The 27401-nt window shown below is 46.3% G+C and overlaps 1 protein-coding gene across 7 annotated transcripts in view; it reads right to left on the reverse strand.

Annotated features, from left to right (window-relative positions):
* Positions 1 to 4966: 4966 nt before the first annotated feature.
* Positions 4967 to 27401, reverse strand: part of SLC4A7 (solute carrier family 4 member 7) — a 310436-nt gene continuing 288001 nt past the window's right edge. For all 7 annotated transcript variants that reach the window (XM_063922267.1, XM_063922266.1, XM_063922265.1 and 4 more), the window contains one exon: positions 4967 to 8857. In XM_063922267.1, coding sequence (XP_063778337.1) covers positions 8776 to 8857 — 82 coding nt within the window. In that variant the 3' untranslated portion in view covers positions 4967 to 8775. The remainder of the gene's footprint in view (positions 8858 to 27401) is intronic.

Genomic DNA, 27401 nt, shown 5'->3' on the forward strand with positions numbered 1-27401 from the left:
TGCGCTTCCCTGCCAGCGTTTTCAGTGTGAGCTGCAGAGAGAAAATGACGCTGGTGAGCTGCTAGATCCGCTCATAGTGAAGCCCCGCCCCCTTAATGGCACGAAGTCTTCCCGGTTTTTTAGACTTTTTGTGTGCTTAACAATAGGTTAGAACCCCTGTAAGCTAATGGTGCCAGTGTGGGTACTTGTAGTGGCTTCAGCTCGCCCCTCACCGCGGATACACACCTCACAGCATGTTACTCTGAAGCCTGGAGCCGCAGCCTGTCAGCTCTGCGCTCCTACCCTTGTGCCGCCATTACCGCCGGCAACCCGCTAACTGGGATGCCGGCGTTCCACTCACCACTCTTCTTTCTTCTGGCTCTGTTAGGGGTGGTGGCATGCTGCGGGAGGGTACGCCCGCTGCGGTGGGGCTTGCGAATTACTCCCTCAGGAGCTCAGTGTCCTGTCAGCGGAGAAACGGGACCATTAACTCTTCAGGAAGTTGGGCCGTTCTCCCCCTTAAGTCCCACAAAGCAGGCAGGCTGGTGCCACCCAGCCCTGCCTGAAAATAACAAATAGAAAATAAATGCAGAAAACTCTTCAGGAGCTTCCATAAGCGTGACCGGCTCCTCCAGGCACATTTTCTAAACTGAGTCTGGTAGGAGGGGCATAGAGGGAGAAGCCAGCCCACACTATTAATTTCTTCAAGTGCCCATGGCTCCTAGTGGACCCGTCTATACCCCATGGTACTAAGGTGGACCCTAGCATCCTCTAGGATGTAAGAGAAATAACATTTTACCCTAATGGGCAAAACCATGTGCACTGCAGCTGATTTGGGTGGGTTATATTGTTTCTGTGCGGGGTAAATACTGGCTGCTATATTTTTACACTGCAATTTAGATTTCAGTTTGAACACACCCCACCCAAATCTAACTCTCTCTACACATGTTATATCTGTCCCACCTGCAGAGCACATGGTTTTGCCCATTGGGGGAAAATGTTATTTTGCAATCAACCTTGAATTAGACCCTTAGGGATACAGGTTTTGGCCCCCTTTTCGACCATCTCAATTCGACTTTAAAAAAAAAGTCGAATTGAGATACGGGAGCAGAGACGGGGAGAGGAGGAGACGGGGGCACGGGGGAGAGCCGCGGACCGACGGGGGAGAGCAGCGCTACAGCAGTGTAGCCGGAGGATGTCACAGCCGCCGCTCACAGCAGCTTCCACCCAGCTCCAGCAAGCGAGATCTCGCTTGCTGGAGCCGAGTGGACGCTGCCGTGAGCGTCGGCTGTGACCCATCCTCCGGCTACGCTGCTGTAGCGCTGCTCTTTCACATCTGCCCGCGGCTCTCCCCCGTCTCAGCTCCCGCATCTCAATTCGACTTTTTTTAAAGTCGAATTGAGATTGCATTGAATAGCCCAGGTCGGATCCATTCTGACAAATGAATGTCGGAATGGATCTGACTCCAATTGAATTGAATTATAAAATGACCTGCACTATTGTTCCACAGTAGCACTAAAATCATTAAGACAAATAGACCTAAAGGCCTGCATCTTCCATATCTGTCAGCACAAAGCACCAACAACACATTTCATTTGGAGGTTTCATACACCATGGTTGGTGCAGTGGTTAGCAGTACTGCCTCACGGCACAGTCATGAGATAAATTCCTGGTCATGGGTGATCTGTGTGGAGTTTGTATGTCCTTGTTGTGTTTGTGCTCCGATTTCCTTCTAGGCTCTAAAACAGCGGTCGCCAACCCGTCGCTCGCAAGCGACAGGTAGCTCGCCGCTGTAATCAGCGTAGCTCGCCCGGCATATTAACATGGAAGGGGACTCGGGGAGTGTGCGTATACGCGGCTATGCGCGGACGTGCGTGGCTGTATGCGGCCGCACACTGGAGAGCTGACGGCACCATTACAGTACCTCCTCCACCCGAGCAGCCGCACCCCACGCCATCCGGACCATCCATTTAGTCTGGGTTAGTCCTCTGTGATAATACATTGCTTCTGTGTGATGTGTGTATGAGGTGACAGCCGCAATAATCAGCACAAATGCACATTACTGATGAAGCAAAATGTGGCTGTTTGGAGCGCACGTGCCTACGGCGTGCGCCAATTCTTTACTTTTAATATAGCAATGGGAGGGGTGCCAGAAACTGTTTTTGGCAGGAGAGCAATCAGTGCTGCAGCCCGTAAATCTATTCTGCAAACATGGATCAACCCAGCGGCATTTCTAGAGGGGAGGGGACCCGTGTGCAGACTCCGTGTGTGGGCCCCCTCCTTTCCTGTAGCCGTCAACGCCGCTGCTAGCGCTCTCAGCGCTGAGACTCTGGCACAGTGCCAGAGTCTACAGCGCATGCGCAGGACTCAGAAAAATGTCCGCGAATGCGCTGTAGACTCTGGAACTGTGCCAGAGTCTCTAGCGCTCAGTGTGCTAGCAGCGGCGGTGACGGCTACAGGAGAGGAGGGGGCCCACACACAGTCGCCGATGGACGCCGGAAAGGTAGGTATAGAAGAAATGGGTGCAGTGTGTGCCCCCTCTGGATCCAGGGGCCCGTGTGCACCGAACACACTGCACTCATTATAGATACGCCAGTGGATCAACCCCTCCTCGCCCCCTATGAACCTTTTTTAGGGAAAACTCCATCACATTTTCCAAATGGCCTGGTGGGACATGACTTTAGAAAAAAACAAGCGGATTGCCAGGTTCTTGGATTCCTGGGAAAGCTATATAACTACTTTACCAATAGATTTTCAGAAACGGATGTGGCGATCTGTTCAAAATAAGGAATGGTATGAAACGACTCGTAATGGGTGATCACCCTATAATATTGGAGTGTTAAGATACTCTTACTTGTGCTGTCCAGGGCTGTAGTGATTCCTCCATCTTCTCATAGTGAATTTGCTAATGGGTGGGCCTGAATTTGGTGTGTGCAATGTCTTTTTTTTCTCCCCTAAATAACTATATGGAGCCAATATCTGGGTGTATTATTATTTATTGTATCTGATATTGTATGTGTAACTGTACATGTGAGCTTATTTAATAACAATTATACTTGATGTGATGGTTCAATAAAAATTGTTTGGAAAAACAAAAAAAGGCCCATAACAGTGGTGGATTTAGACGTCATGGGGCCCTTAGCAAGGCACTGATTTGGGGCCCCATTCCTCAAACAATCCTTAGCTGCTCCCCCCACCCCCCAATTGTAGCAAGCAGGCCACAAGTCTGTGTGAACTCCACCATCCCACACGTCTCTTGCCCCTCACAGCACTCACTGACACAACCTCCAAGCCTCACACACTGAGTCCCAGCACACATGACCCTCCTTAAAGCACCAAGCACAACCACCTGCTACTCTATACATGGGGCCATAGAGGGTATTCTACCATGTTATCCCATTTACATGAAACAGTCCCATCCAGGGGTGACACCAGGCCCATCCCCCCACCCCAAGGGCTCCCCCTGCACCCAAAGAACAGAGGTCATACCAGGCACAGACCCTTTAAGGCCCCAAGTCTTACTGAACACAAACAGGTCCTGCATGATCTTCTACCTCCGGCGTCATGTCCCCGCTGCCATAAGTGAGTGTACATTTCACTCAGCCGGCACTCTTACTGTAACTTACAGTTGCTGGTCTCCACTGCCTCACACAGCCGGAGCTCCTCATATAGCCACCACCATTCTCCTCCACACTCCACACAACCTCAACAGTGATGCTTACAAAGCTGGAGCTTTTCACACACAGCCACTCCAGTGCAGTTGCCAGGGCAACCTGATCCAGCAGCAGGTGCTGCTTACCCAGCAATTGCACCGCTCACTTTTTCAGGAAGGTGCGGCGGACCCCAACCACACACACCTCATCCTCCCCTTCCGGCTTGCATGGACCTCAGACAACAGCTTAGCGGCTTCGGGGACTGGCTGCCTGCGGAAAACTGCTGCATATGAGTCAAACTGACTTAAGGGCACCAGCAAACACAATTTATTTTTTCATAGATCCTGTGATTTATTTTCCAGATACTGTATATTGTTACCCCAATCCATCTGACTTGTCCATACATTACAGATATTTCAGTGATTTGCAGATTATTTTCAGTCAAAGAGATCTGCCAATCTTGAAAGACTCATCAGTTTACTAGAAACGGTCTGCAGATCTGCTGATTGCTAGGGTATGGGTAACAATCTACCGTCCCAATTGATCTGTGAAATGAAACATGTTGAAAAAACAGATTTAACAATCCCAATCGATTTGTGACCAAAATCTGGGATCTGTGAACCCCATACATTGCTGCAAATTGTCAAATTGCCCCAATCGATTGCTAATGTACGGGCCCCTTAACCGTAATGTTTCCGGCTGCGGGTTCCTTCACTGCTGCGGGCTCCTTGCGACCCTGAAAGGCCCTAAGTGGCTGCCTATGTTGCCTAGTGGTAAATCCCCTACTGGCCCATAGTCATAATTGCAAGATGGTGACAATCCGCCCAGCTTGCCACAGGGTCAGTCAAAAATTAAACTTAGTTGTATTTTTGTGAAAAAAATTACCTAAATGTTCTGCTTTTACATATTTAGGGAGATACTAGGGCGGATAGTGTAGGGGAGTGTTCCTGCCCACATGGCTCTGGCCACAGCTACTTCGCTTCTCACTATGAGCCCTTGTTAAATTTTCAGCCCAAGGCCTATATGGCCCTAGATCTAGCCCTGACGAGGCATCCGCAAGTAGGCAGAGTTTAGTGAGGGCAGCAGAGTTGTGCATACAAATAAATATATTTGTTTTCAGACCAATCTTTTGCACTCGGGACAGGGCTGGTGCAAGCATACACTGCATGATGACTGGTGTGAAACCAACCGCATGGCTGGGAGCAGTCAAGCCATAGAAATGCATACAACTGTGCAAATTGGGTGCAGTTATGGCTGACACATTGTTCATCTCTGCCTCAAATCAGCCTCTTTGAGCACAGCTGTGATTCTGTCAACAAAAATAAAGGCACCACTTATAGAAATTTCAGTAGACTTTTATTGCTTTGAATCAACTTTTTTTTTTTTTTTTAATAACCGTACAAAATATAGTTTGCATTTTTTCCTAAGTTTTCCAACAAATTATAAAGGCAGGGGTTTTCACATCTTAGGTAGATCAAGAGACTCACATATTTTTCATAAAAACTAACAAAATATAATTTATACTTTTGGAACTTGCTTTGGATTTATTACAAAAGAAGAAAAACAAAAAACAAAAAAACAAAACACTATTTTCAATACAAATCAAGCATAAAAAATCCTGGTGCTTTCTAAAAGTTATTCAGTATAATAAATACTAAAAGTCTGGCTATGTTCAGGTCATTTCACCGAACCATGGAAGACAAACATGATTGTATTCAAGATACTAAATAGGAAAGATTGGAGAAAATTATAAAATGTCTTTTTTGTAACTGCAGTTATAAAAAAGACACAAAAGTTGCAGTTCAATACTTTAACGTTTAAAGGTCTGATTGTAATAAATGCACCAAGTATCTTACAAAACTCCAGCTCACTCATTTTGAATTGCATCCTAAGACATACAAAATAAAATTTAAGTTAAAAACGGTTTCAAACTATCAAATTTCTAACAAAAGGACTCAACAACTGTAAACATACTATATATAGATCGTTGATGATTCCAAACAAGCAAGATTACAGCCTCTCACTTTTTGTGGAATTACAAGTGATAGTATACAATTTACGAGCACTAGAGGAAACACTTCTACATGCATTTTTGTCTTACTGTAAGTCAATGTTTTGCATTAGAAATTGTGTATAGTCCACAACAATTCTGCTTTGTGGCAAACGGTTTTGAATTGAGCATGAAGTAAACAAAAATGCAAAAATATATTACCTAGCTCTTTTACCAGGGATCCAATAGGAAATATCCGATCCCCTGTCACATTACCCCTTTATACATTCATTAAAGAGGCAGATGCCATAGATATGGTGGGAGGAGGGTAGGTGGGCAGCTGCAGAATAGTGAGCAGGAATAATTGCAAGAGCAAAGTGGAAATAAAAGACTTGCTATATAAAACTAATCCATAGAAAAAACATTGAAATAAGAATTAAGATAAACATAAGGAAACCATTTCATAAAATAATTTCTGTGGACTGGAAAATAAAAGATTTATAAGAACACACAAAAAATATGTGAATGATTACTAGTACAAAATTTTAAACTATTTAGCCAAATTTACAGGGTCGTAAAAATGTATTCATCCAGGAAACTTCAGAATCTAATAAAGTAACTGCTATTGTCTACTTGCTAATGTGATTTGTAAACAAAAATGTAGTGATTCTAATACAGAATATCTATTATTTGCTCACCATGGAGGCAAGCATTTTGTACATTGTGACATCACAGAGGCACTTTGTGTCTCTTGTGTCAGTGATGCCACTAATGGACTGACCGCGTTCTCAGGAATATAAGCTGACACTGCCTCACCTGTATGTAGACAGACAGACCTACACTACAGAATATTGGAAACGGTTTTCCTTCCATGCAGTAAACATGTGTAAAGGGGTATACCCATCTACATGAGCACAGATTCGATTTTATATGCACAAATTTGATGCTAATTTATGTATATACTAATTTTTCTGTTGTTTTTTTTAAGCATCTAAACCTAAGTAAATAATTGCTGTATTTTTACCTGACTGTTAAGTGGTGTCATGAATTTATACTATGATTAACCTACTAACACTGTTTAGGTTGTTTTTTTTTGTAGTTGTTGAAAAATAGTATTTTATTTTAGATTTACTTGGGTGGTGGTTTAGGACAGATCCACAACAAGGGTGTTGCTTATGTAAAGCCTAGTTAAATAACTTGTATGGCTGGCCTGGTCTAAGGGTAGGTGGCGACATCCTCCGGTTGGCTGTGCTGCACGGCCAACCGGAAGATATTGCATGCGACCCAGCTCTTTGTAATGAAGGACAGAACAGTGATCCTTCCATCCTTCATTACATCGGGCTGGTGCGTACGGGCATGATCCGGGCTGAAGGGAATTCGGTCCAACCATTGACTGGATTGCCCATCATTCAGGTGTGTACTCACCCTAACAAGTTAAGATACTGAGACAGCAGAAAGGTTACAATTGCCTATTGCAATGTCACCGGATGCCTTCTTCTTAAAGTGCTACCAATTTCTTGGACACGTCTAAATAAGCAAAGACCAAAATATGTACAATGTTAGTAACTGAGCATTCCTGCTATGGTCTAATAACAAGATGTAGTGTTCAGTACTGAATGTCAGAAAATATCAAATTGGATAGGTAACCATTTTAAATAAAGATCATTTCAGTATTGCAATACAAAAATACGGGATCAGTACTAAATCCCGCTGGACGGGATCACGGCGGTCGAAATACCGACGCCAGAATCCCGACCACACAATCCTGACAGGGGTGGCGAGCGGAATGCAGCCCCTCGCGGGCTCGCTCCACGCTCGGCACACTATTATATTCTCCCTCTATGGGTGTCGTGGGCACCCACAAAGGGAGAATATGTCGGGATTGTGCCGGTTGGGATTCCGGCGTCGGTATTTCGACCTCTGGGATTCCGTCCGGCGGGATCTTGACCGCCTCCCAAAAACACATCAAACAGTCACTGCTAAGCGCCAGGGCACTATTTCTATGACATCACTTGTGCAATCTGTAAAAGCAATTCACATAAACAGCTAAAATTAGACTGCCACATCACTTCTTTGTAGCAAATTTGGCAAACAATGGTCATAAAATAGGACCTATTAAGCATTGATGTGGCTTATTGCACAAAAGTCCTGAGTTAAATCACTGATATGAGTCCAGGACTCAAATCAAAATTTAGGAAATATCAATATGAGAGATCATTGCCCTTTTTCCTTTGCTTATGTCAGCCATATAGTAACAATATAGGCCGATATAAGAAAATCAAAGCACTGGACTCGCTCAGATAGCTCTGCTGTACAGCACATGGAAAGTAGCGCAGCACTAAAATGCATGCAGCAGTTTTCATGCTTTTTATCCAACTTTTCCAGCGCGTGTGAACGAGCCCAACAGTAAGTGTGACTATTAAAGCAATTACACAAAGACAAGAAAAGCATTTCCACTAAATCCTCCAATTATCTCATGACAGTGACAAACACAGTTGTCATTCATTTTTGTTTTAAGCAAAGGTCATGTAACAATGTTGGATGATTTAGGCTGCATATTATTTTTATATTTCATTTAATTGTAATAACTATCCCATTTTGTTAAGGCGATAATTTAGAAACTTCCAATGTTCTGTAGGTTACTGCTGTAAAATGAGACTAAAAGGGGACAAAAACAAGATCTCAACTCCGGTAACCTTACTGTGTTGTAACAAAAGTGACATAATACAAAACATAAAAATAAAAAAACTACAACAAGCCAAGGATTAAAATATATATATATCTCAACGTCGTAAAACATGTTTTCTTATGAAAAAGTATGGGAATGACAAATGGAGAGATGTCTGATGTTTTCATTCTGAATAAAGAAAAATTTAAATACTATTGCTTGGTGACAGGCTTTTAAATATACAATAAAAATCAATTATAAAGAGGTCTATAAAAATTCCTATTGAATAAATAATTGTCGAGTGATCATTTTGTGCCATATTACAGTTCGAGTCAGCCCGTTTTAAATCATATACAGTATTTACAGTGCTAATAACTTATGAGGTGCACATACAGTATTTTGGAATTATTTGTACACTTTGATGGTCTGTTATTCACTCCGTTACATACAGAAGTCCAAGTACATACACACAAACACAGACAGTCCTATAGGGAGGTTTCAGTATCCATGTATTTTCGGACAGTTTCATCTTCAAGAGTGATCTTCACACTGGCTGGCTTGTTGGGGCTGCCAAAGGAACACACATGAAATTACTGTTTATAACACAACTCAGAAAGATTCAGATCTGTATAATCTTTCTAAACATTGGTTTCAATCCACAGTGCAGAAACGAGGGTAACAGTCAATTTATTTTGCATACAAATTCTATTGCAAGCAATAGAAAACTTAGGGGTCTATTTACTAAGCCTCAGATGGAGATAAAATCCCAGCCAACCAGCTCCTACATGTCATTTTTCAAACAGCCTGTATCATGGCTGTTAGGAGCTGATTGGCTGGGACTTTATCTCCATCTGAGGCTTAGCAAATAGACCCCTTTATCACATAAAAAAATTAATTAGATTGTAACAAGGATATAGTGCTATAGAGTAAGGGGGTAATGCAGAGTGAAGGATTGGCTGTTGACAAAGTTCATCTTGCCTGCTTTCCCACTGCACATGTGCAAAAACTGAGTACATACAAGTACAGACAACTGAAGAGGAGTAACTAGGCTGTAACGGGGTATTCTCACTAGGGCAAAGTCGAGCAAACATGTGAGACATAAGCGTAAATACAGGTGCACCTTTTACAGGGTTGGTGCTAGTGTGCACAGATGATGATGACTTGGAGAAAACCAAATAGATAGCATGCAGGCGCACTACAACTGTGCATAGGGTCAAATGTGTGCCTTTTTCCAGCACACAAAGTTCGGGAGCAACATACTGTACACCCATTTATTATTTATATAAACAGTTAATTATTTAGTACACAACTCCGTAGCAGTTTGACCACACATAGGGGGTCAATTCAATTTGCCGACAGTTGAATAGCGCCGGGAATTAGCTCCCGATGCTATTCAATACAGCGCCATGTGATGCTTAATTGTCGGGAATTCTTCTCTCATCCCCGGGGGTTGCGAGCAGAAATCCGACAAAAGCGCTGGCGTGCGGCCGGGCAGCTACATTGGAGAATGCCCGTTCTCCCGACAAATCAACCTGTTAAGTCCAGAAGAACGGGCATTCGCCGACTTAACATGAGCAGAATTGAATAACGATGGGAGCTAATTCCTGGCGCTATTCAACGGTCGACAAATTGAATTGACCCCATAGAGTTCTTTATTTTTTTTATGTCAGAAGCCAATTAACCCACAAGTATGTTTTTGAAATGTGGGTGAAAGATAAAGTACTCAGAAGAAACCCACACAATCCTGCAGAGAACATACAAACTCCATATTGATCAGGCCTTGGTGTTAATTGTAAAGCAGCAAGCTACCCCCCCCCCCCTCCCCATATCATGCATAACTTAACCATTAGCTCATAACCTAATCAATGAGTCAGTGAGTTCACTTCCTTCAATCCACATATTTTATGATTGCCAGCCAACAGCACTAGTTTTGCCTATCACACTGACCATAAATAATCTGATTTGGTCCTGGACTACTCAATTTGTGGCACTCCTGCAAGTGTCCTGCGACACCCAGATTGGGAACCACTGACTTAACAAATAAATACAACTACATGGAGCAGTTTTTTAGAAGAATCATAGAAAAGTGTAAGCTAATGAAGAACAGTTCTAATGTTGATGTACTGTAAGGTTTTTTTGTTTAATTATATGGTGCCACAAAGTGTCCATGGTACTGTACAGGCAAGTTATAATAGAACACACAGCTGGAACTATATAACTAAAGACACTGTACAAGGTAAAAACAATATAAAGATCTCAGAGACCCTCCGAGTATGTTTTTATGTGCCTACCATGTGCACTTCTTGCAGCCAAGGAAATGTAAGTGCATTGCTTACAGGAGTGGTTTCATATTCCAAGAAGTGGGCATTCATTATAAAACTGCACTATGCTCACTTTGCAAGCAATCTTTTTTCTCAAACCAACTTTAAGGAATGTATGAGGGTAATTACTATTGGGAAGGCACTGTGCCTGTTAGCATCTTTAATATTTGGTTTTTTTTTATATTGTAAAGAAAAATAAGAATTTACTTACCGATAATTCTATTTCTCGGAGTCCGTAGTGGATGCTGGGGTTCCTGAAAGGACCATGGGGAATAGCGGCTCCGCAGGAGACAGGGCACAAAAGTAAAGCTTTCCGATCAGGTGGTGTGCACTGGCTCCTCCCCCTATGACCCTCCTCCAAGCCAGTTAGGTACTGTGCCCAGACGAGCGTACACAATAAGGGAGGAATTTTGAATCCCGGGTAAGACTCATACCAGCCACACCAATCACACCGTACAACTTGTGATCTAAACCCAGTTAACAGTATGATAACAGCGGAGCCTCTGAAAAGATGGCTCACAACAATAATAACCCGATTTTTGTAACTATGTACAAGTATTGCAGATAATCCGCACTTGGGATGGGCGCCCAGCATCCACTACGGACTCCGAGAAATAGAATTATCGGTAAGTAAATTCTTATTTTCTCTATCGTCCTAGTGGATGCTGGGGTTCCTGAAAGGACCATGGGGATTATACCAAAGCTCCCAAACGGGCGGGAGAGTGCGGATGACTCTGCAGCACCGAATGAGAGAACTCCAGGTCCTCCTTAGCCAGGGTATCAAATTTGTAGGATTTTACAAACGTGTTTGCCCCTGACTAAATAACCGCTCGGCAAAGTTGTAAAGCCGAGACCCCTCGGGCAGCCGCCCAAGATGAGCCCACCTTCCTTGTGGAATGGGCATTTACATATTTTGGCTGTGGCAGGCCTGCCACAGAATGTGCAAGCTGAATTGTATTACACATCCAACTAGCAATAGTCTGCTTAAAAGCAAGAGCACCCAGTTTGTTGGGTGCATACAGGATAACAGCAAGTCAGTTTTCCTGACTCCAGCCGTCCTGGAACCTATATTTTCAGGGCCCTGACAACATCTAGCAACTTGGAGTCCTCCAAGTCCCTAGTAGGTGCAAGGCACCACAATAAGCTGGTTCAGGTGAAACACTGACACCACCTTAGGGAGAGAACTGGGGACGAGTCCGCAGCTCTGCCCTGTCCGAATGGACAAACAAATATGGCTTTTTTGAGAAAAAAACCACCAATTTGACACTCGCCTGGTCCAGGCCAGGGCCAAGAACATGGTCACTTTTCATGTGAGATGCTTCAAATCCACAGATTTGACTGGTTTTAAACCAATGTGATTTGAAGAATTCCAGAACTACGTTGAGATCCCACAGTGCCACTGGAGGCACAAAAGAGGGTTGTATATGCAATACTCCCTTGACAAAGTTCTGGACTTCAGGAACTGAAGCCAATTCTTTCTGGAAGAAAATTGACAGGGCCGAAATTTGAACCTTAATGGACCCCAATTTGAGGCCCATAGACACTCCTGTTTGCAGGAAATGCAGGAATCGACCGAGTTGAAATTTCTTTGTGGGGCCTTCCTGGCCTCACACCACGCAACATATTTTCGCCACATGTGGTGATAATGTTGTGCGGTCACCTCCTTTCTGGCTTTGACCAGGGTAGGAATGACCTCTTCCGGAATGCCTTTTTCCCTTAGGATCCGGCGTTCCACCGCCATGCCAACAAACGCAGCTGCGGTAAGTCTTGGAACAGACATGGTACTTGCTGAAGCAAGTCCCTTCTTAGCGGCAGAGGCCATAAGACCTCTGTAAACATCTCTTGAAGTTCCGGGTACCAAGTCCTTCTTGGCCAATCCGGAGCCATGAGTATAGTTCTTACTCCTCTACGTCTTATAATTCTCAGCACCTTAGGTATGAGAAGCAGAGGAGGGAACACATACACCGACTGGTACACCCACGGTGTTACCAGAACGTCCACAGCTATTGCCTGAGGGTCTCTTGACCTGGCGCAATACCTGTCCCGTTTTTTGTTCAGACGGGACGCCATCATGTCCACCTTTGGTATTTCCCAACGGTTTACAATCATGTGGAAAAAACTTCCCGATGAAGTTTCCACTCTCCCGGGTGGAGGTCGTGCCTGCTGAGGAAGTCTGCTTCCCAGTTTCCATTCCCGGGATGAAACACTGCTGACAGTGCTATCACATGATTTTCCGCCCAGCGAAAAGTCCTTGCAGTTTTTGCCATTGCCCTCCTGCTTCTTGTGTCGCCCTGTCTGTTTACGTGGGCGACTGCCGTGATGTTTTTCCCACTGGATCAATACCGGCTGACCTTGAAGCAGAGGTCTTGCTAAGCTTAGAGCATTATAAATTTACCCTTAGCTCCAGTATATTTATGTGGAGAAAAGTCTCCAGACTTGATCACACTCCCTGGAAATTTTTTCCTTGTGTGACTGCTCCCCAGCCTCTCGGGCTGGGCTCCGTGGTCACCAGCATCCAATCCTGAATGCCGAATCTGCGGCCCTCTAGAAGATGAGCACTCTATAACCACCACAGGAGAGACACCCTTGTCCTTGGATATAGGGTTATCCGCTGATGCATCTGAAGATGCGATCCGGACCATTTGTCCAGCAGATCCCACTGAAAAGTTCTTGCGTGAAATCTGCCGAATGGAATTGCTTCGTAGGAAGCCACCATTTTTACCAGGACCCTTGTGCAATGATGCACTGTTTTTAGGAGGTTCCTGACTAGCTCGGATAACTCCCTGGCTTTCTCTTCCGGGAGAAACACCTTTTTCTGGACTGTGTCCAGAATCATCCCTAGGCACAGCAGACGTGTCGTCGGGATCAGCTGCGATTTTGGAATATTTAGAATCCACCCGTGCTGTTGTAGCAGTATCCGAGATAGTGCTACTCCGACCTCCAACTGTTCCCTGGACTATGCCCTTATCAGGAGATCGTCCAAGTAAGGGATAATTAAGACGCCTTTTCTTCGAAGAAGAATCATCATTTCGGCCATTACCTTAGTAAAGACCCGTGGTGCCGTGGACAATCCAAACGGCAGCGTCTGAAACTGATAGTGACAGTTCTGCACCACGAACCTGAGGTACCCTTAGTGAGAAGGGCAAATTTGGGACATAGAGGTAAGCATCCCTGATGTCCCGGGATACTATATAGTCCCCTTCTTCCTGTTCGTTATCACTGCTCTGAGTGACTCCATCTTGATTTGAACCTTTGTAAGTGTTCAAAAATTTTTTAGATTTAGAATAAGTCTCACCTAGCCTTCTGGCTTCAGTACCACAATATAGTGTGGAATAATACCCCTTTTCTTGTAGTAGGAGGGGTAATTTAATTATCACCTGCTGGGAATACAGCTTGTGAATTTTTTCCCATACTGCCTCCTTGTCGGAGGGAGACCTTGGTAAAGCAGACTTCAGGAGCCTGCGAAGGGGAAACGTCTCGACATTCCAATCTGTACCCCTGGGATACTACTTGTAGGATCCAGGGGTCCTGTACGGTCTCAGCGCCATGCTGAGAACTTGTCAGAAGCGGTGGAACGCTTCTGTTCCTGGGAATGGGCTGCCTGCTGCAGTCTTCTTCCCTTTCCTCTATCCCTGGGCAGATATGATCTTATAGGGACGAAAGGACTGAGGCTGAAAAGACGGTGTCTTTTTCTGCAGAGATGTGACTTAGGGTAAAAACGGTGGATTTTCCAGCAGTTGCCGTGGCCACCAGGTCCGATGGACCGACCCCAAATAACTCCTCTTCCTTTATACGGCAATACACCTTTGTGCCGTTTGGAATCTGCATCACCTGACCCCTGTCGTGTCCATAACATCTTCTGGCAGTTATGGACATCGCATTTACTCTTGATGCCAGAGTGCAAATATCCCTCTGTGCATCTCGCATATATAGAAATGCATCCTTTAAATGCTCTATAGTCAATAAAATACTGTCCCTGTCAAGGGTATCAATATTTTTAGTCAGGGAATCCGACCAAGCCACCCCAGCTCTGCACATCCAGGCTGAGGCGATCGCTGGTCGCAGTATAACACCAGTATGTGTGTATATACTTTTTATGATATTTTCCAGCCTCCTGTCAGCTGGTCCTTGAGGACGGCCCTATCTATAGACGGTACCGCCACTTGTTTTGATAAGCGTGTGAGCGCCTTATCCACCCTAAGGGGTGTTTCCCAACGCGCCCTAACTTCTGGCGGGAAAGGGTATACCGCCCATAATTTTCTATCGGGGGGAACCCACGCATCATCACACACTTTATTTAATTTATCTGATTCAGGAAAAACTATGGTAGTTTTTTCACATCCCACATAATACCCTCTTTTGTGGTACTTGTAGTATCAGAAATATGTAACACCTCCTTCATTGCCTTTAACGTGTGGCCCTAATAAGGAATACGTTTGTTTATTCACCGTCGACACTGGATTCAGTGTCCCTGTCTGTGTCTGTGTCGACCGACTAAAGTAAACGGGCGTTTTAAAACCCCTGACGGTGTTTTTGAGACGTCTGGACCGGTACTAATTGTTTGTCGGCCGTCTCATGTCGTCAACCGACCTTGCAGCGTGTTGACATTATCACGTAATTCCCTAAATAAGCCATCCATTCCGGTGTCGACTCCCTAGAGAGTGACATCACCATTACAGGCAATTGCTCCGCCTCCTCACCAACATCGTCCTCCTACATGTCGACACACACGTACCGACACACAGCACACACACAGGGAATGCTCTGATAGAGGACAGGACCCACTAGCCCTTTGGAGAGACAGAGGGAGAGTTTGCCAGCACACACCAAAAACGCTATAATTATATAGGGACAACCTTATATAAGTGTTTTCCCTTATAGCATCTTTTTTATATATTTCTAACGCCAAATTAGTGCCCCCCCTCTCTGTTTTAACCCTGTTTCTGTAGTGCAGTGCAGGGGAGAGCCTGGGAGCCTTCCCTCCAGCCTTTCTGTGAGGGAAAATGGCGCTGTGTGCTGAGGAGATAGGCCCCGCCCCTTTTTCGGCGGCCTCGTCTCCCGCTCTTAACGGATTCTGGCAGGGGTTAAATATCTCCATATAGCCTCCGGAGGCTATATGTGAGGTATTTTTAGCCAAAATAGGTTTTCATTTGCCTCCCAGTGCGCCCCCCTCCCAGCGCCCTGCACCCTCAGTGACTGCCGTGTGAAGTGTGCTGAGAGGAAAATGGCGCACAGCTGCAGTGCTGTGCGCTACCTTTAGAAGACTGAGGAGTCTTCTGCCGCCGATTCTGGACCTCTTCTTATTTCAGCATCTGCAAGGGGGCCGGCGGCAAGGCTCCGGTGACCATCCAGGCTGTACCTGTGATCGTCCCTCTGGAGCTGATGTCCAGTAGCCAAGAAGCCAATCCATCTTGCACGCAGGTGAGTTCACTTCTTCTCCCCTAAGTCCCTCGTTGCAGTGATCCTGTTGCCAGCAGGACTCACTGTAAAATAAAAAACCTAAGCTAAACTTTTCTAAGCAGCTCTTTAGGAGAGCCACCTAGATTGCACCCTTCTCGGCCGGGCACAAAAATCTAACTGGCTTGGAGGAGGGTCATAGGGGGAGGAGCCAGTGCACACCACCTGATCGGAAAGCTTTACTTTTGTGCCCTGTCTCCTGCGGAGCCGCTATTCCCCATGGTCCTTTCAGGAACCCCAGCATCCACTAGGACGATAGAGAAATATTAAAATTCTGCCCAGAAAATATCCAAAATGATTTAAGTGCATCCTGTCATGTTAATCTTTTTTTTCTTTTGGAATGGTGTAAAGAAAATGATACCAGAGATAACCTAGAGGACAGTCTGATAAATCAGTACAGTACAGTATACAGTGCATCCAAAAGTATTCACAGCGCTTCACTTTTTCCACATTTTGCTATTCCAAAATGGAATAAATAATTTTTCCCCTCAAAAATTCTACACACAATACCCCATAATGACAACGTGAAAAAAAGTGTTTAAGATTTTTGCAAATTTATTAAAAATAAAAAACTAAGAAATCACATGTATATAAGTACAGGTTGAGTATCCCTTATCCAAAATGTTTGGGACCAGAAGTATTTTGGATATCGGATTTTTCCATATTTTGGAATATTTGCATACCATAATGAGATATCATGGTGATGGGACCCAAGTCTAAGCACAGAATGCATTTATTTTTCATATACACCTTATACACAGCCTGAAGGTCATTTTAGCCAATGTTATCATATACTTTTTGCATTAAACAAAGTTTGTGTACATACACACAATTCATTTATGTTTCATATACACCTTATACACACAGCCTGAAGGTCATTTAATACAATATTTTTAATAACTGTGTATTAAACAAAGTTTGTGTACATTGAGCCATCAGAAAACAAAAGGTTTCACTATCTCAGTCTCACTCAAAAAAGTCCGTATTTCAGAATATTCCGTATTTCGGAATATTTGGATATGGGATACTCAACCTGTATTCACAGCCATTGCCATGAAGCTCAAAATTGAGCTCAGGTGCATCCCGTTTCCACTGATCATCCTTGAGATGTTCCTACAGCTTAACTGGAGTCCAGCTGTGGTAAATTCAGTTGATTGGACATGATTTGGAAAGGCACACACCTGTCTATATAAGGTCCCACACTTGACAGTGCATGCCTGAGCACACACCAAGCATGAAGTCAATGGAATTGTCTGTAGACCTCCGAGACAGGATTGTCTCGAGGCACAAATCTAGGGCATACTTGCCTACCTGACCCTCTCCATGAGGGAGAAAATGCTCTGTTGCTGGACTTTCCTGGTAATGTATGATTGCCATCACCTGTGGTGAGCTAGTTAATTGATAAGAAAGGTGTTTCACCACAGGTGATGGCAATCATACATTACCAGGAAAGTCCAGGAACAGAGCATTTTCTCCCTCATGGAGAGGGTCAGGTAGGCAAGTATGATCTAGGGAAGGGTACAGAAAAAATAGGATTTTAATTACCTACCGGTAAATCCTTTTCTCGTAGTTCGTAGAGGATACTGGGGTTCCATTTAGTACCATGGGGTATAGACGGGTCCTCGAGGAGCCATGGGCACTTTAAGAATTTGATATTGTGGGCTGGCTCCTCCCTCTATGCCCCTCCTAACAGACTCAGTCTAGGAAACGGTGCCCGAGGAGATGGACAACTTCGAGAGAAGGATTTTACACAGATAGTGGTGAGATTCACACCAGCTCACACACAAGGCAAACCAAGCTAACTAGCTTGAAACGTCAGCAACGGCTGAACAATATTACTTAACCAAGTAACAACAGTACTTAACCAAGAACTAACCAGTACTGAACTAAGTAACCACTGCAGGATCACGAAGCGCTGGGCGGGCGCCCAGCATCCTCTACGGACTACGAGGAAAGGAACTAGTGGTAGGTAATTAAAATCCTATTTTCTCTTACGTCCTAGAGGATGCTGGGGTCCACATTAGTACCATGGGGATGTACCAAAGCTCCCAGAACGGGAAGGAGAGCGCGGAGGCTCCTGCAGAACTGATTGACCAAACTTCAGGTCCTCAGCAACCAAAGGATCGAACTTGTAGAACCTTGCAAACGTGTTCGAACCAGACCAAGTAGCCGCTTGGCAAAGCAGTAAAGCCAGGACACCCCGGGCAGCCGCCCAGGAAGAACCCACCTTACGAGTAGAGTGGGTCTTAACAGACGTAGGACACGGCAATCCTGCCATAGAATACGCATGCTGGATAGTGAACCTAATCCAGCAAGAGATCGTCTGCTTAGAAACAGGACACCCAAGTTTCTTGGGATCATACCGGACAAACAGAGTCCGATTTTCTGTGGCGAGCAGTCCTCTTCACATAGATTTTCAGAGCACTTACAACATCCAAGGACTTCGATGAAATTGAGGAGTCAGTAGTAACTGGCACCACAATAGGTTGGTTGATATGAAATGCCGACACAACCTTCGGAAGGAACTGCTGACATGTCCGGAGTTCAGCTCTATCTTCATGAAGATCAAGTAGGGGCTCTTACAAGACAAAGCCCCCAACTCCGACACACGTCTAGCAGAAGCTAAGGCCAACAGAGTGACAGCCTTCCACGTGAGAAACTTGACCTCAACCTCCTGTAGAGGCTCGAACCAATCCGATTGGAGGAACTGTAACACCACGTTAACATCCCAGGGTGCCGTAGGCGGCACAAAGGGAGGCTGGATGTGCAGAACCCCTTTCAGAAAAGTCTGAACCTCAGTGAGGGAAGTCAACTGTTTTTGGAAGAAAAAAAGATAGGGACGAAATCTGGACCTTTACGGATCCCAACCTCTGGCCCATATCCACACCATCCCAGTTGAAACTCCACTGTAGTTAACTTCTTGGGACTCACACCAAGATACATATTTTTTTCAAATACGATGGTAATGTTTAGACGTTACTCCTTTCCTAGCCAGTATCAGGCTAGGAATAACCTTGTTCGGAATGCCCTTCCGAGCTAATAACTGGCGTTCAACCTCCATGCCGTCAAACGTAGCCACGGTAAGTCTTGATAGGCGAACGGCCCCTGCTGCAGCAGGTCCTCACGAAGAGGAAGAGGCCTCGGCTCTTCTAGCAGTAGATCCAGAAGATCCGCGTACCAAGCCCTTCTTGGCCAGTCCGGAGCAATGAGGATTGCCTGAACTCTTGTTCTCCTTATGAGTTTGAGAACTCTTGGAATGAGTGGAAATGGAAGAAACACGTACACCGACTGGAACACCCACAGAGTCACTAGGGAGGCCACCACCATGGCTTGAGGGTCCCTCGACCTGGAACATTACCGCCGACTAAGCTTCTTGTTGAGACGAGAAGCCATCATGGCTATTTGAGGTACACCCCAAAGATCTGTTACCTCCACAAACACCTCCGGATGGAGTCCCCACTTTCCTGGATGGAGATAGTGTCTGCTGAGGAAGTCCGCTTCCCAGTTGTCTACTCCCGGAATGAAGATTGCTGACGGCGCCAACGTGTTTTTGTGCCCAGAGGATGATTCTTTTACCTCTGACATTGCAGCTCTGCTCTTCATTCCGCCCTGTCAGTTTATGTAAGCCACTGTCGTTACATTGTCCGACTGCACTTGAATTGCTCGATCTAGCAGCAGATTGGTCGCTTGGAGAAGACCGTTGTACACGGCTCTTAGTTCCAGAATGTATATTGGAAGGCTAGATTCCAGGCTTGACCACTGTCCTTGGAAGGTTTCCTCCTGAGTGACTGTGCCCCAGCCCCGGAGACTTGCATCCGTGGTTAGAAGGACCCAGTCCTGAATCCCGAACCTACGGCCCTCCAGAAGGTGAGGTAGTTGCAGCCACCAGAGGAGTGAAATCCTGGCTTTCGGTGACAGACGCATTCTCTGATGCATGTGTAGATGAGATCCCGAACACTTGTTCAGGAGATCCAGTTGGAAGGGCCGAGCATGAAACTCTCTGTACTGTAGAGCCTCGTAAGAGGCAACCATCTTCCCCAGAAGGCGAATGCACTGATGAACCGAAACCCGGGCTGGCTTCAGGACATCCCGGACCATTGTTTGTATCACCAACACTTTCTCCTCCGGGAGAAACACCCTCTGCACTTCCGTGTCGAGGATCATTCCCAGAAATGACAACCTCCTGGTTGGCTCCAAATGTGATTTTGGAAGATTCCGGATACAACCGTGTTCGCTGAGCAGATGAGTCGTGAGAACAATGGACTGCAACAACTTCTCCCTGGACAATGCCTTTAGCAGCAGATCGTCCAGATATGGGATTATGTTCACCCCCTGTCTGCGGAGGAGAACCATCATATCTGCCATCACCTTGGTGAACACCCTCGGTGCTGTGGAGAGGCCGAATGGCAGTGCCTCGAATTGATAGTGTCTGTCAAACAGTGCAAATCTGAGATCAGCCTGGTGAGGCGGCAAAATCGGAATGTGGAGGTACGCATCCTTGATATCCAGGGATACCAGAAACTCTCCCGCCTCCAGATCTGCAATCACTGCTCTGAGAGACTCCATTTTGAATTTGAACACCCTCAGGTAAGAGTTCAACGATTTCAAGTTCAAAATTGGTCTGACCGAACCATCCGGTTTCGGTACCACGAAAAGGTTGGAATAACCACCCTTGTTTTGCATGTGAGGTGGAACTGGGACAATGACCTGTGACTTATCCAATTTTAGGATAGCTTCCTGTAGGATAGCCTTGTCTGTCAGCAAAGCTGACAAGAAGCAGGTCTCTGGTCCTGGGAGCCTGCGGGAGCAGGCTTTTGGATTTTGCCCGACCACCTCTAAAGAAAGTGGTAGGAGGCTTGGACTTTTTTGCCTTAGCGGTCCGAAAGGACTGCGGCACAGCTGAAGAAAATGGTTTCTTCGTAGAAGGTCTGGCAGAGGGAAGGAATGGTGACTTACCCGCGGTTGCCATGGAAATCCACGCATCCAACGCTTCCCCAAATAGAGCCTAACCTGTGTAGGGTAGGTTCTCCACACTTCTCCTGGATTCCGCGTCTGCAGACCATTGGCGTATCCAGAGTCCCCTGCGGGCTGAGACCGACATGGAAGATATCCGGGCAGTCAGCGTCCCCAGATCCTTCATGGATTCCACCATGAACCCCGCAGAATCCTGTATGTTACGTAAAAACAATTCAATGTCACTTCTATCCATTGTATCCAAATCCTCTAGTAATGTGCCTGACCACTTTACTATGGCTTTAAAAATCCATGCACAGGCAATAGTGGGCCTTAATGCCACTCCTGAAGCAGTGTAAATGGATTTGAGCATAGTGTCAATTTTACGATCAGCCGGTTCTTTTAACGCGGTAGATCCACGGACAGGTAAAAATAGGATTTTGATACCTACCGGTAAATCCTTTTCTCCTAGTCCGTAGAGGATGCTGGGGACGACATCAAGACCATGGGGTATAGACGGAGGAGACATGGGCACTCCAAAGACTTTTCATTGGGTGTGAACTGGCTCCTCCCTCTATGCCCCTCCTCCAGACCTCAGTTGTAGGAACTGTGCCCAGGGAAACTGGCATTTCGAGGAAAAGAATTACTTAACTAGTGGTGAGATATCTACCAACTCACACTCTCAACCATGCCGCACACATGGCATTCAACATAACACACGCCAACAGGCATGAACCAATTGCAGCAACATGCTGAAACTAAGATAACACAACTTGTGTAACTGTAATAACTAAACTGCAGGTAAAATACGCACTGGGACGGGCGCCCAGCATCCTGTACGGACTAGGAGAAAAGGATTTACCGGTAGGTATCAAAATCCTATTTTCTCATACGTCCTAGAGGATGCTGGGGACGACATCAAGACCATGGGGTCTATACCAAAGCTCCAGTATGAGTGGGAGAGTGCGGATGACCCTGCAGCACCGATTGACCAAACTTTAGGTCCTCATCGGCCAAGGTGTCAAACTTGTAGAACTTAGCAAATGTGTTTGACCCTGACCAAGTAGCTGCTCGGCAAAGTTGTAATGCCGAGACCCCCCGGGCAGCCACCCAGGATGAGCCCACCTTCCTAGTGGAGTGGGCCTTTACCGACGTCGGTAACGGCAATCCAGCCATAGTTTCAGCTTGCTGAATCATATTCCTAATCCAACGTGCAATAGTCTGCTTGGAAGCAGGACAGCCAATCTTGTTGTGAGCATACAGGACAAACAGAGCCTCTGTTTTCCGTATATGAGCCGTTCTAGCCACATAAATTCTCAAGGCTCTAACATCTAGAGATTTTGAATCAGTGAATGTGTCAGTAACTACTGGCACGACAATAGGTTGGTTTATGTGGAAAGACGAAACCACCTTCGGAAGAAAATGTTGACGAGTCCTCAACTCTGCCCTATCTTCATGGAAGATCAGGTAAGGGCTCTTGTGAGACAAGGCCCCCAACTCAGACACCCGCCTTGTGGATGCCAAGGCTAAAAGCATCACCACTTTCCAAGTGTGAAACTTCAACTCTATCTCTTGTAGAGGCTCAAACCAATCCGATTGAAGGAATTGCAATACCACGTTAAGGTCCCATGGTGCCACTGGAGGCACGAATGGAGGCTGAATGTGCAGAACCCCTTTCACAGAGGTCTGAACCTCTGGAAGAGAGGCCAATTGTTTTTGGAAGAACACTGACAAGGCCAAAATGTGGACCTTGATTGATCCCAATCGGAGGCCCGCCTCCACACCATCCTGCAAAAAATGGAGAAAACGTCCTAAGTGAAACTCTTCCGTAGGAGCTTTCTTGGATTCACACCAAGACACATATTTTCTCCAAATACAGTGGTAATGTTTCGACGTTACTCCCTTTCTGGCCTGAATAAGGGTGGGGATGACTTCCTTGGGAATACCCTTCCTGGTTAGGATACGGCACTCAACAGCCATGCCGTCAAACGTAGCCGCGGTAAGTCTTGGTACACGTACGGCCCCTGCTGCAGCAGGTCCTCTCGAGGAGGACGAGGCTGAGGATCTTCTATGAGGAACTGCTGAAGATCTGGGTACCAAGCCCTCCTTGGCCAGTCTGGGGCAATGAAGATTGCTTGAACCCTTGTTTTTCTTATGATCCTGAGAACTTTTGGGATCAGCGGAAGTGGAGGGAAGACATACACTGACGGAAAAACCCACTGGGTCACCAGTGCATCCACTGCTACTGCTTGAGGGTTTCTCGAACTGGAACAGTATCTCTGAAGCTTCTTGTTGAGACGAGATGCCATCATGTCTATTTGAGGAACTCCCCAAAGACTTGTCACCTCTGCGAAGACTTCTTGGTGGAGGCCCCACTCTCCTGGATGGAGATCGTGTCTGCTGAGGAAGTCTGCTTCCCAGTTGTCTACTCCCGGAATGAATATTGCCGACAGAGCTTGTAGATGTTTTTCTGCCCAGCGGAGGATTTTTGTTGCCTCTGCCATTGCCGCTCTGCTTTTCGTTCCGCCCTGCCTGTTTATGTATGCGACCGCTGTTACATTGTCCCCCTGGATCTGCACGGGACGGTCTTGAAGAAGATGTACCACTTGTTGAAAGCAGTTGTAATTGACTCTTAGCTCCAGAACGTTTATGTGAAGGCAGGCTTCCTGATGTGACCAACGTCCCTGAAAGTTTTCTCCCTGACAGACTGCTCCCCAGCCTCGGAGACTTGCATCCGTGGTTACCAGGACTCAGTCCTGAATCCCGAACCTGCGTCCCTCTAGCAGGTGAGAGTGTTATGCACACCAGTGCCTGCAGGAATGTACTGGTGTCTGAACAGAGAGGGATGCAAAACAAATGAACTAACAGACAGACTGGGAAATATGACATCACGTACACAGAAAGTGATAGGGTAACAAAACCAACACAAAGTGAACAGAGAAGCCCAGAGGCTAAGAAACTGGGTGTCTCCCTAGTATTACAAATGCTAAGATGGAAAAAGCAAGATGTTGTGTTTTAATACGTAGAGAACCCGAAATGCTGTTGCTAAGGGCAACAGCAAAACCCTAAAGGGTTACCAACGGGTGTGGCAGCAAACTCCTTGGTCAGAGATGGAATAGTAGGCACAAGGAGAGTCTCCACAATCCTAATTCTCACTTGCAGGGCCCAGGTTCAGATTACTGCCACTAAACTGACACATGGACGCCCTGCACAGTGAGAGAGGATTAAGCATGCAGGTCTGAAAGTACAGCCACAAACCTGCTGGGTTCACAGAATAGCAAAAGAACCTCAGCCGGCTAAACGACTGACTCCAGTCTTACTGCTAGGTCTGGATTGGCAGAGTGTAGTACCAAATCCCCAGGCCTATTTGCAGTAAGCAATAACAAATACAAAGCTACACAGTACTGGCTAATTTTCAGGAACTGACTAACCAACAAAGATTCAGCAGCATCTGCTTAATCTGAGAAGAGGCCTTATAAAGCAGGTGCTGTCCACGCCCCACTCAGACCTCACAGACTGTGAGCACAAAAACCAGCACCGGATCCCCTGCCTGTAACCACTGCACAGCAAAAGACCCGAACCGGAGTATCAGCTGCGCTCAGGTTACTCCGCTAGCACTTGTCTCCCGGTTGCCATGACGACGTGGCAGCACAGGGCAGGAGACCCTAACAGTACCCCCCCTCTGACGAGGGGTCAAAGAACCCCTACCACCGGGTTTATCGGGGAACTGCGAGAAGAAAGAGCGTATCAGTCTGGGGGCATGAAGATCACAACTGCGCACCCACGACCGCTCCTCCGGGCCATACCCCTTCCAGTGCACCAAAAATGACAGCCGACCCCGAACCATCTTGGAGTCAAGAATCCTTTCAACAACAAACTCCCTCTGGCCACGTATCAGAAGAGGGGAAGGTCTTCCTCTGGAAGAAGGATTACTAATCGCCCGTTTTAAAAGGGAACAATGAAATGTTTTATTGATACCCAAAGAACGGGGCAGATCTAACTGAAATGCCACTGGATTGATAACCCTGGTGATCTTATAAGGGCCGATGAACCGGGGGCCTAACTTATGAGATGGCTGTCTCAACTTCAAATTCTTGGTAGACAACCAGACGAAGTCTCCTAATTTGAAGCTGCAGGGTCTTTTCCGCTTATCAAAAACCCTTTTGGTCACTAATGACACAGACACAAGGGCTTTCTTCACTTTCCTCCAAATACCTCTAAGGACCGAAACGACAGAGGAACCACCAGGCGTGGAGTCCAGGGGGTCAAAAGAATTGGCCTTAGGATGATGCCCATACACACAAAGGAAGGGAGATATCCCTGTAGCAGAGTGAGCCGCGTTGTTATAGGCAAACTCCGCCATGGACAGATGAGCAACCCAGTCAGTCTGACACTTGGAGACATAACACCTGAGGAACTGCTCCAAGGACTGGTTCACCCTTTCAGTCTGCCCATTAGACTGCGGATGGTAGCCTGACGACAAGCTGACAGAAATCTGGAGATCGGAACAAAATGCCCTCCAGAATTTGGCCACAAACTGGGATCCGCGGTCAGAGACCACATCAAGTGGCAACCCGTGGAGACGCACAACATGCAGCATAAATAATTCAGACAGGCGTCTGGCCGATGGCAGCCCAACCAGTGGAACGAAGTGCGCCATCTTCGAAAACCTGTCAACGACAACCCAGATGGCTGTCATCCCCGAGGATTTGGGCAAGTCCACCACAAAATCCATTGAAATGTGGGTCCATGGCTTAGATGGAATAGAGAGTGGATGTAATGGGCCAACAGGAACCCCTCTAGGAGTCTTATTTCGGGCACAGATGTCACATGCCCGAACCCACTGATCCACATCCTTAGCCACCGAGGGCCACCACACCGCCCTAGATAGCAACTCCCGAGTTCTGGCAATACCCGGGTGACCTGCCGACTTCTTGGCATGGAATTCCAGGAACACTCGCTGTCTTAACCTAGGAGGCACAAACAAAAGACCTACCGGAAGGTCTGGAGGAGCCTGCTCCTGTGCTCTAAGGACTAATGACAAGAGGTCCTGGGTAATGCCCACTTTAATACATGATGGGGACACAATGGGCAACGGCTCCTCGGTGGTCTCTTGGATTGGAGCAAAACTCCGCGAGAGCGCATCAGCCTTGATGTTTTTTGACCCAGGGCGATATGTTATCAAAAAATTAAAGCGAGCAAAAAACAAAGCCCATCGTGCCTGCCTGGCATTGAGACGCTTCGCTGACTCTAAATATGCCAAATTCTTATGGTCGGTGAGAATTGAGACCACAAACTTAGCCCCCTCAAGCCAGTGTCTCCACTCCTCGAGTGCATCCTTAATAGCCAACAATTCCCGGTTACCCACATCATAATTCATCTCGGCAGGCGAAAATTTACGGGAAAAGTAAGCACAGGGATGAAGGCGATTATCAGACACTCCCATCTGAGAAAGCACTGCCCCAATACCCATCTCAGAGGCATCCACCTCCACCACAAAAGGACGCTCTGGATCTGGGTGTCGCAGCACCTTGGCCGAAACAAATGCCCTTTTGAGACGGGCAAAAGCCGCTTTAGCCTCACAAGACCAGTGAGCAACATCCGCCCCTTTCTTAGTGAGTGCCACCAAGGGCGCCACTATAGACGAAAATCCAGCGATAAATCGTCTATAAAAATTTGCAAAGCCCAGGAAACGCTGAAGCGCCTTCAAACTAGTGGGCTGCACCCAATCCAGGACTGCCTGTACCTTGGAACCCTCCATTTGGAAACCTTCTGGGGAGATAATATATCCTAGAAATGCGATTTGCTGAACTTCAAATTCGCACTTCTCCAGCTTCGCCCCAAGCCGGTGGTCTCTGAGTTTCTGGAGGACTAAGCGTACATGCTTCCGATGTTCCTCCAGGGAATGGGAGAAGATTAGGATGTCATCTAAGTATACGACTAAGAATCTATCCAAATATTCCCTGAGCACATCGTTCATGAAATCCTGGAAGACTGCCGGGGCATTACAGAGCCCAAAAGGCATCACCAAATATTCATAATGCCCTGAGTGGGTATTAAAGGCAGTCTTCCATTCATCCCCCTCTCTTATTCGGATTAGATTGTACGCACCGCGTAGGTCAATCTTAGAAAAAATGGTGGCAGTACGAAGCTGGTCAAACAAGACCGAAATGAGAGGCAGTGGGTATGAGTTTTTAATCGTGATACGGTTCAATTCCCTGAAGTCGATGCAGGGTCGCAATGAACCGTCCTTTTTACCCACGAAGAAGAACCCCGACCCAACTGGAGACTGTGAAGGTCTGATAAATCCCTTAGCCAAGTTCTCCTGAATGTACTCTGCCATAGCCTGAGTCTCAGGACGTGACAGGGAGTACAACCTG

Source organism: Pseudophryne corroboree, chromosome 5 (assembly GCF_028390025.1).
Source record: "Pseudophryne corroboree isolate aPseCor3 chromosome 5, aPseCor3.hap2, whole genome shotgun sequence".
NCBI lineage: Eukaryota > Metazoa > Chordata > Amphibia > Anura > Myobatrachidae > Pseudophryne > Pseudophryne corroboree.